At 39.3% G+C, this 11,373-nt stretch overlaps 1 protein-coding gene across 5 annotated transcripts in view; it reads right to left on the reverse strand.

Annotated features, from left to right (window-relative positions):
- st3gal3a (ST3 beta-galactoside alpha-2,3-sialyltransferase 3a) overlaps positions 1–9,269 on the reverse strand; it is a 40,953-nt gene extending 31,684 nt beyond the window's left edge. The window contains exons 1-2 of one of the 5 annotated variants that reach the window (XM_026345553.1): positions 8,729–9,265; positions 6,570–6,721 (exon numbers count right to left, since the gene is read on the reverse strand). In XM_026345553.1, the coding sequence (XP_026201338.1) occupies positions 6,570–6,684 (115 nt within the window). In that variant the 5' untranslated portion in view covers positions 6,685–6,721; positions 8,729–9,265. Of the gene's footprint in view, positions 1–6,569; positions 6,726–8,717 lie in introns of all 5 variants that reach the window. The other 4 variants (XM_026345551.1, XM_026345550.1, XM_026345549.1 and 1 more) reach the window with 4 other exon arrangements.
- Between the last annotated feature and the right edge of the window lie 2,104 nt (positions 9,270–11,373).

Raw genomic sequence — 11,373 nt, forward strand, 5'->3', positions numbered from 1 at the left:
TTCACCTCAGCCCCCTGTAACCTAACGCTTCTACCTTGATCCCTCTCGTTTAGACACATGTATTCTGTCTTACTACGACTGACCTTCATGCCTCTTCTTTCCAGAGCAAGCCTCCACCTCTCCAGCTGTTCCTCTACCTGCTCTCTACTCTCACTGCAAATCACAATGTCATCCACAAACATCATTGTCCAGGGAGATTCCTGTCTGACCTCATCTGTCAGCCTGTCCATCACCAGGGCAAACAAGTAGGGACTCAAAGCTAATCCTTGGTGTAGTCCCACCTCCACCTTGAACTCCCGGGTCTGACCTACAGCACATCTCACCACCGTCATACTTCTCTCATACATGTCCTGAACTACTCTGACGTACTTCTCAGCTACTCCTGACGACCTCATACAGTACCACAGCTCCTCCCTCGGCACCCTGTCATACGCCTTCTCTAAATCTACAAAGACACAATGCAGCTCCTTCTGACCATCTCTGTACTTTTCAATCAACATTCTCAAAGCAAAAATGGCATCAGTGGTGCTCTTACAGGGCATGAAACCATACTGCTGCTCAGAACCAGAACACTTCTCCTCCATTCCTCAGGCATCTTCACACTCTCTAGAATCCTATTGAACAAACTGGTTAAAAACTCCACTGCTGTCTCTCCTAAGCACTTCCACACCTCCACAGGTACGTCATCAGGACCAACAGCCTTTCCACTCTTCATCCTTTTCAGAGCCTTCCTAACCTCATCCTTTCCAATCTCTGCTATTTCTTGCTTCATAACATCCACATCCTCCTCCCTTCTTTCTCTGTCATTTTCCTCGTTCATCAGCTCCTCAAAATACTCCTTCCATCTTTTCTGCACACTCTCCTGGGTTGTTAGCACCTTTACATCTCTGTCCTTAATCACCCTTACCTGTTGCACATCCTTCCCATCTCTATCTCTCTGTCTGGCTAGTCTGTACAAATCTTTCTCTCCTTCCTTTGAGTGTAACCCGTCACACAGCTCATCGAAAGCTTTCTGTTTGGCCTTTGCCACCTCCCTCTTCACTCTACGCTGCGCTTCCTTGTACTCCTGTCTACTTTCCTCAGTCCTTTCTACATCCCACTTCCTTCTAGCTAAATGCTACATGTTATATTCAATAAAAACATGAAAACATATAAATGTTTGTGTACTATTATTTTCAGCAGACTGTGTTTTTGTATTGTTGTGAGTTAGATGAAGATCGGAGCACATTTTATGACCAATTCATGTAAAACTCCACGTAATCCCAAAGGGTTCACATACTTTTTCTTGCAACTGTATAAGCCATAGTGGTGCAATTTTAACCTGTATCTATTACTAGTACACTATTACTTTTCATAATGTAGTATATCACAATCTGTTCCCTCTTCCTTATCAACAACAGTATTCAATTATTATTTCCTGAGTAATACTAATACTACAATACTACTACTATTTTAGGTACCATATGGTAAATAATCTTCTAGCCCTGTTAAGTGCAACATACTTCACACAAGACTGGCCCCAATTACCCAGCAACATCAGCACACCCTAAATGGGTGACTATGCTAGACATCAAGACATTAGCCTTGTTCCAACCACCCTCCTTAATCTTTCCTCTTATTTCCATGTCACCCTCATTTTGGAGAAAATTAAAAAAGGAGAGCTATGATGGGAAGATTGTAATGGGTTTTACACTATATACATCAGATACTGACAGCAAAATAGAAACCACATGTTTAGTCAAATGACCATCTTGCTTTTCCAAAAGGGGGATTCTATCCAGATGTTGCAATGTTGCCCTCTGCTGTTCTGTCTTTTTCTTAGGAGAACAGTATTAACGCTAAGAGTGATGGTAGAGGACAATCTGCTCCTTTTCCAAACTATACACTGTTTTGCTGGAAATAGTCTAATGAACTAAACATACAGAATTTGTTAAAATAATACAGAACATTCAGATAGTATTCAGACCCCCTTCACCTTTTTCAATTATGATTTGTAGAATATACAAATACTGATACTACAATCATTAAAAAAATGTTCTCATTAACCTACACTCAGTACCCCATAATGACAAGGTGAAAAAATTATTTTTGAAATGTTTGCAAAGGTATGAAAAAGGAAATAAGAATAATAAGAATAATTCTTAATAATAAGAATAAGTAATCTGCCCTTTTGCAATGACATGGCACTGACAATTTAGTTCAGGTGCCTTCCAATTCTCTTGATCTTGCCTTGATGGTAAAATACATTGATTGGACATGATTTAGAAAGGCACCCATCTCTAGATAAAGCCTCACTGCTGACAAAAAGCATACTGTATCAGAAACCAAAAAACATGGATCAAAGGTGCAATATTAAGATCTGAGGAAGGCTACAAAAAAATCTGCTGCACTAAAGGTTCCCAAGAGTACAGTGGCCTCAGTAATTCTCAAATGGCAGACATTTGACTCAACCAGGATTATTCTGGGAGTCTGGTTGCCTGGCCACATTGATTAATCAGGGGAGAAGGGCCTTAGTAAGAGAGAAAACCTGCGTAGAGATGGGACAAAGTTCTAAAAGGGCAACCACTGCAGGCATCCACTGATCTGGGTTTTATGGCAGAGGCTCAAGGGAATAATTTAATAATTAAATGCACTGTATACGTATTTATGAAATTCAGTTTGCTTGATACCATTTAAAGATGTATTATATATCAAAACAAGGCACAGAATTTCAGAATACCATGAGACAATTATAGCTCTTCAAAGTTATCATAGTGAAAGGATTCGACACAGCGCTAAAGTTAGTTTCAATTTGGCTTAAGGCTAAAGGTGAAGCAAAGGGTGCAATATTTGAGAAAAATAAATCACCCTGATGTTTTGGACACAAACCATTAACATATGTTAATTTAAAATTCATTAGCATGTGCTATAAAATATTTTTCAGTAAAGCAATACACAGTCAAACAAGAACAAGCTGATAACCTTCACATTAAGGTTACCTTAACTTAACATAACATAACTTGACATAAGATAACCTTAACCTAAGGTTATCTTGTATTACAGGCAACAATTGGCAAAGAGAAAAAGTTGCTTTTGGAAGACCTCAGGTAACCTACAAAGGTGTTACTACATGGATCAACAGAGTTGAACACTTATCAAGCTCTTTCATTGTCATATCTATTTACTGGCGTAAACCTCTTGCTACAGGAGAAATGAAGTGAAAAAGAAGAGAACATGATGCAGATAAGCCAGCGAGGCACATACTTTTAGCCAAACTGACAGTATCTCTCTCAACCAGTGTGTGATGTTGGGTGATGAGCTGTAACAAGATTCTGGATAGCTGATGAAAAAGTTGATTGTAAAGACAACATGGTTGAAGGAGAGATAAGCAATGCTTGTTGTTTTTGGACAGTGAAGGAGGATGCATATTCTATTACAGTATCTAAAAGCAAGGCCAACCTACCAATATCAACTTGTGATTTAATACTTTGGCTTTCAGTCAGTGTCTGCCAAATCAAACTTTGCAACAACAGTGATAGTGAGAAATTAAATGCTATTTCTTTACAAACTACTACAGACTGTGAGCAGATGTGGGGTTGTTTGACTTCTTGAAAACCAACAAAAAACTGAACAGTACAGCCTTTTCAAGTGGTTGTGGAAAGCTGGAGGACTTTGTCTATACCTGATTTTACTATTTGTCCCACGAAGAATATGCTATCCACATCTGTGTCTGCAACATAGAAGTGTTTGTTAGTGGCCCTTTGATAGTTGGCCCTTTGATATTTGGCCAAATAAGACATGCCTACAGAAACAACTGTAAAAATATCACAGTGGCTAGGATCATCCAGGTAGGATCTGTTAGGCTAATCCTGGGTATCAGAAGTGCGCATCAGCTAAAATAAAACCAATCAAAACAGTTTAGTTTCAACCTGCTGGTGTTGCAGCTGATCACCTTCACAGTTAGGTTCTACAGTGCAGGCGTCTATTGCATAGCACAGTGAAAATTAGCCTGTGTGAATGTAAAAACGGACAAACTTAAGAATAACTGTGTGATCAGCAAATGAGGTTGGCAATATGACTAGAACCACTAAAGTCTGACATCAGTGAATAAAACTGCCAAACGTGTCGAGCAGCAGGTTGTTTCAGCTGTCACTAATCAACATAACTTAACATAACTGTGAGTTACTTGCTGATTAAAGTCCTCTCTGCAGCTGGTGTCTGATGATTTGTAACCCACATTGTAACAGTGCTGTACTGCTGTGCTGTGTTTTTGTTAAGTTACATACAATTCAATCCTAAACCCATCTTCACGATAGAGCATCCTGTAAGGTCAGTTTTAGAAGTTGCATTGTCTTTTTATCTTTCACACTAATATCAGTGACTTAGCTTAAGCTAAACTTAACATGACCTCCTGTGTTTGAATCAAGTCTCTCCTGAAAAATACACTGTCACATTAGGTAGGATACAGCTTCCTTAGAGTGGGATCCCTGATCTGTTAGTCTGCCTGGACTTTCTTCCTTTTTCTTCCATTAAAAGGTTTTTGTTGTGGAGCTGTTCACTTTCTGTCATGTGATGTGAAGCACCTTAAATTGGCACTGTCTTATATAATAAAACTTATTTGATACCTGTTATTTACATGAACATGTACCTACAGTTTATCTGAGTACTTGCTGATTTATGTTGAATAAAGTTCCACAACCTGAAATTTGTCAAACACAGCCATTGAAATTTAGAATTTTAAAATTATGTGCCTGTTATATTAACCAGCCAAACCTCTCCTTCTACAAGAATTCAATTAAAATTCATATAGATTGCAGAACAGACTCAACACAACAAAATCCTTATAAAGGAGACAACTTCCAAAGCACTTTAAGAAATACCCTGGCATCATTGTGCAATCTAAAAAACTAAAAATCTATCTAAATAACTAGATTGTCTGGCATATTCTCTTTTCTCTGTGCCAAAAGTTTAATAACGAAATAGCAAGCTTGGCTCTACTTAACACATAATTTACTAATCAAGTCTGGACGCAGATTAGTATATGCTCAGCTACTCTCCAGCCTCAACTTCACCAACACTTGTACAAACTCTTTTAGGGGCCTTCACCCATATCGCCAGCATACCAGCAGTGCATCACCATTGAATCCAACCATATCTTAAACTGCTAGTGAATGCTGATGTCCCTGAGGTAAAAAAAGTAAAAAAATAAGTGTATTTTCTAAGAACCTCATTTAAGACTAACAGACAAAAAGAAAAAAGGTTCACTTAAAGTGAGTTGTCTCAGTTTTGGGCAGTGAAATGTGAGGTTGATTGAGACATTTCTATTAATATGTCAGCAACCAATTATCTACGTTGCTCTCTCCTGTCTGTTTTGATTAAAGGACAAACACTTTGCACTGCTTTTTTGGAAAAAAAAGTAAACTGTGATGCAAAAAATAAAGCCAACTTGAAAAGAAACTATAAAGAATCTAAAAGTGTAACTCTGCAGTGATGGAAAACACTGCGTACAACACAAAGAATGTAATTTTAGTATATGTCAGGAGCTTGAAACCACCTCAAAGAGGCTATAATATCTTTTAATTGGACACTTCAAATTGTAATTAGGAAAATAGCTTCATCACATGTCAGCAGTATGCTCAGATGATGAATGTCCACCTTGCAATGTAAACACATATACACTATAAATCAAAGAAGCAGAATCCAGACGTAGAGTGAAGGTTTGGGAATGCCAACATGTCTGTGGATATATAGACTGGCTCCTCCTTCTGGTAAAGACATGACATGTCACTTTTCCTGTTCTTTGTGTTGTTTTTTGTTATCACCTGAATCTGTACTTCACATTCCTTTGTTACAAACACATGACAAATATGAAAGTCTAGCTAGGCTGACAGCCTTAAAATCTAATGTACATTCATCACAAAGTCCACTACAGTGATTGCAGCTAAATATGATTTAGCAACCACTTGGATAAAATCAATTTTTCTACTGTGTTTAGTAACATTCTTCTCCATAGAATTCTCCATTTTCCTCACTGATTAATTTGTATTTGATTTGATTTACTGAAAGTTACTGTGTTTAAACAATAGAACACTGGTTTCACTGACCGTTACAGGATAGGTTCACATTTGAATAATTAATCTGACTACAATGCTCACATGCTCCTGTGCATTAAAATGTGCATTTCTGGTTGTTTGTTCTAGCCATACTCTTGTGAAGTTACATGCTAATACAACTCCAATGATTTCAATTTTCACAGATTAAAAGATATGTGCCAAAGCTCAGATTCTCTCTATCAATGGCATTTTCCTATTCCAGGTGTTTCAGGCAGTCTATTACCTTCTTCTTGTAGTTGCTGGTGGGGTCTCTTTTCAGTTCAAAGCTCAGATTGATTAATAACCATATTAACTTTACAAGACTTTACACACTTTACTCTACACACCATATGGCATTTTGTTAAACTGATCTACAATTAGATACAGCAGCTGGCACAGGACTGGCCTGTGTCAGTCACAGCTGCAGAGAAAAATTTCATCATGGTTGGTGCTGTAAATAAATTCATGTAGTTCACGGCATTATCACAGAGGACTCACCTGACTTGTGAACCCAAAATCGTAAGCTGATCCTCCATGATGAGTAGTAGAGGAATCCCAGGGCCATCACAAAGCACAGGCCCAGGATGAGGTTCAGGTAGAGTTTCATCCTCATCTCCAGCTAGCATACATGGCACATCCCACACTGGAGCCTATCTGAACAGGAAATAAACTTTTAGCTCTGCACTCACACACAACATGTCATTACAGTACAGGCTATTACACAGCAGCCACAACAACTGTAACCCGACAAAACAGCAACCACAAAGCATCACCTTAATAAGCACAGGAAGCATCAACAATGCACTGAGGATATATAAAAAAGACTTTTGTCATAGTAATGTACCTACCAATCTGTAAGTACAGATGTGCCTTTCGAAGATAACACTCTATCTTTATAAATAAGTGGGGAAAAATTATCTTTTTGCCTTCACATTGGTAGAGGTAGAATAATTGAAGAAGGCATACAAAAGACATTAGGCTACATCTCACTGTCTCTGTGGATCTGCTCATAAAACCTAACGTGGTATGGTGCTCAAGCGATGACTTGTCAGTGCATTCATTATCTGGTGTTTTCACAACATAGCTGCAGTCTGGAGACCAGTGTTGACAGTTTTGCTAGGTGCATGTTACAGAAGTAACAGTGTTTCGGCACACTTGGTTCATGCATTAGTTACAAGTGTTCATGGTTTCAGAGATAGTGCTTCACTGTTTGAGCACTGAGAAAAAACAATAACACAATCGCCCACAAAGACTGAATCCCTGAGACTTTGGCACAAGTGTCTAATTTGTCTATAGTGTCGTCCTCAGGTGAGACTTAATACAGTTAAACTGCCTGAGGAGACTGGATACAGGCTTGTCGTGCATTTTGTCTATATGAGAAGGTGTAATTAGACAGAGCCACACAGTCCTTGTTGAACCTTGCCTAGGTACACCATGTGGTGTCAGTAAGTGCTTATTTAATTCATTATTCCTAAATGTTCACGTTGGTGCTTGATTCAGTTTTGTTTTAAGCTTCTGAGGGAAACAGAAATAACAATCAATCATAATATAATAATACAGTAATATCATACACAATACAATGATTTATTTTCAAATGTTTTATCATTGCAAGTCTGGCATTACATTATGGTGAATCCTTGTTATTTGCTTTAAATCATGTTAAGCTATACAGTTCACACTGTGAGAAGAAGGCTGCATTTGTTGTGATATTGTAATTCCTTATATTATTTTAATATATAATACCAAATTATGGTAAGATTATAAAAGCAAGGCTAATGGAGCATATAAGGCTATTGAATTATTATATTAGACTTCAATGTGCATTTGCATGTTTCAGTGGGAGCAAATTTCCAACACATCTCAGCCTTTCTCAGCTGATTAGAGTTTGCACAGATATCAGCTGATGGCATCTGAGAAAGCACTGGGTAAAGTTAGTACCTGAACCTTGAGTTAAGGATGTGCATATAGCACTGCAGGAAACAATCTTAATTACGTGCAGCAAACTGCATTTTGGGGTTTAAAAAAAAGCAGAACAACTGTATAATTAGAACAACGAGGGGGGAAGTTCCCCTTCCAAATCAGTCATCTTCACACTGGTGTGTTCAGTAATGTCTGACGGGGGCTGATCATTCAGGTTCAGGCCAGGTTAATGAATGGCACTCTCATGTTTCAGCCTTGATCCTGAAATAATACATGTGAGCTAGTACTAAGAGCTGAAGTAATAAATCAGTAACACTGGAGTAACTAGAGGGAAAGATGAGACCCACAAACGTCTCGTTTCTGTACAGAGGCACATTTGAACAGGGACAATAGGACGGGGGGTTAGCACGAAGCACCGTTATGTTGCTGCAGCTAGCAGCTAACACATAGCTCACTAATTAATTAACATTAGGTTTGCCAGTGGCCACACTGACCAATTGGCCTTTATAGCATATTAGCTACAGCAACATTAGCTCCTGTAATAACCACCCCGGACGGCTGCTGCTCAGGCTGCTGCTGGTGGGAGCTTTAAAACGTTTAAATCACGCTAAATGAACAGGACAAAATACAAGGGGAGACCGGAAAATGTATAACAAGCTGCTAATAAGCACGACTAGCTGGCTACGCTAACAAGCAGTGTAGTCACACACACACACACACACTTACCGGACAGATACCGTTAATTTTCAAGAAGACTGGATTCCGTCGGATCTTCCTGCCGACACCTCGATAACAAAGCTGGCGTTTTTCTACATTAGCGTTCCGTAATAACATCAGAGTAACCAGAGCTAACGGTACTAGTGCATTTTCATGTAGCAACCAAAACAGTGGAGGGGCAGACGGTATTCCCCTCCTCCTCCAGTCCGCCTTCTAAGTGAGGGTACCCGATACGTCCATCTCTGCGCGGGCAGAGCGCCGCACCAAACTCCGTTCAAAAAATCACCTATTTTATGACGCTCAGCACATCGGAATGGGCACACGCCTGTTAATGCGGTGTACGATACTTATTTTGAGCAGCAACAGAGCGCACGTAATTTCACTAGCACTAACCTTTGTGATTAAATGTTAACTTTTGGAACAGTTTGACAGAGAAAAGTGAATAAGAAAGTGTAATTTGACACATACACAGCAGCACATGACACCACATGAGACAGCTACTTTCCAAAGTGCCAAGTAGTACTTCTGTTATAATTAATAAAAGTTAGTTAATAAAGTAGTAACAAGACGCAAGATCTGACTTTATTCCCCTCCATCCTTTCACACAGAGGAAGACTGAGTACACCACACTGAATGACAAGAAGAGGACTATTTATTTACGTTTCACACACAAAGACAAGGTGTAATAACTTCCACACCACTGCAATGGGTTTTTATTTACAATGTAAACAGTCTTTAAAGTGTTAGAACAGACACAGACGCTGTGAACCACGTTGATTTGAAGGTCGCTGGCTGATAACTCTGAATATTACACAGTATCTCCTGGAACAGAGCACAAACTAACAGCTTCAGGTGTTTCATCAGGACAAACTAGTGAAGCATAGTGTGCGTCTCCACAGGGAAACAGGCCTAGACCCGCTTTTGTCCCGGCGCTGGTCGACTCTCACTGTGTACAGTAAATAAAGTGCAGGATTACTAGATGTAGTCTGACTAGGAGACTACTCCCTTTACCACACTCATCATCCTAAGATTAAGCACATGACAGCCTACTGTGCTGTGCAAAGGCCTCTATTAGGTTTGTCTTTAGCAACGCCTCGATGGTCATATATATTGAATTTTCAGTTTGTACATTAGAACAAAACGTGTTTGTTTGTTTGTTTATTTTTGTCAGAGACCCTTCCTAAATTGTTTTAGGGCTATAGAGGATCCACTTGGGATCCAGGCAAAGTTGCCAGATCCTGAACCAGGTCCTTGCTCAACTATTTCTGTTCTCTCAAAGAAGAAACTTCGAGAAAACCTTTCCCATTGCTATTCTATTTTTGTCCTTGATCTTTCCATAGAGGTCACACGCAATATTTGTCACCGTCAGGGGAGCAGTTTATTTCTGCTTAACAGCTGTGTTGTTTAAAACGTTTTGTGTGCACGTGTTTCATGTGTCAATTGTACACATTTCATTAGGAGACAGCTACCACCCCTAGAGTCAGATCAAGACCTGCATAGTGGTTGAATCAGCATACTGGTTGGTTAGCACAGCACATGCTTATCATAGAATTCACTGTGACAGGTCAGACACTTTAGTTAGTAAGAATTCCTTCAGATGGCGGTGGCTGTAGAGTTAGTCTGTTGGTTAGTAGATAACCTATCTGATATGATAACACTGTACTGATCCCTTGAGGGGGAACGTCGGGTGCAGCAGCAGCAAAGCAAGAATTTGATCCATCAATCATGAAATTATTCTAGACTGCAGCAGAATAATACAGAATAGACCAATAATAATTAGAATTATGTTATGTAGTTAGGGAGGTGACATAGAGGACACAGGAATGTGTGTGAATCTGTGAGGCAACAATGACAGGTGACAATCTTGAGTCTGCAGCTTTCTGGGTCACTTGTGGTCAAGTGTGATATCAGCAGAAACAAAAGACCTGCAGCAGTGCTTCTCCTCTCACTGCACAAACAGGATCCAACAGGATGCTGTATGTGCAGTGCAATTTCCTTCTCCTAAAGTCAGACAAGACAGGGTTTTTTTTTTATTTTGGCCTAAAAATCTCAGAGACACTATGTCTAATCACATTCATATCCTAGATTATTTAACATTAGCCTCAAGTAACACTGTGAGGAATCTCAGAATTATCTTTGATCAGGATATCTCCTTCACTTTATACAGAAAAGAAATGTCTAGAACTGTCTTTTTCCACCTGAGGAATATTGTTAAAATTAGGAGCATCCTGTCCCAAAGTGATGCTGAAAAACTAGTCTATGCATTTGTTACTTCCAGACTTGACTATTATAATTCACTATTAATAGGATGTCCCAATAACTCATTAAAGAGCCTCCAGTTAATCCAAAATGCTGCAGCCAGAGTTCTGACTGGAATTAGCAAGAGACATCATATTTCTCCTACGTTAGCTTCTCTCCATTGGCTCCCTGTAAAATCCAGAATTGAATTTAAAATTCTTCTCCTCACTTATAAATCCCTGAATAATCAGGCTCCATCATATCTTAAAGAACTCATAGTTCCATATCCTCCAAGCAGAACTCTACGTTATCAGGCTGCAGGTTTACTGGTTCCTAGAGTTTCCAAATGTAGAATGGGAGGCAGAGCCTTTAGATACCAAGCCCCCCTCCTGTGGAACCAGCTCCCAGTTCAGGTTCAGGAGGCAGA

Source organism: Anabas testudineus, chromosome 4 (genome assembly GCF_900324465.2).
Source record: "Anabas testudineus chromosome 4, fAnaTes1.2, whole genome shotgun sequence".
Classification (NCBI taxonomy): Eukaryota; Metazoa; Chordata; class Actinopteri; order Anabantiformes; family Anabantidae; genus Anabas; species Anabas testudineus.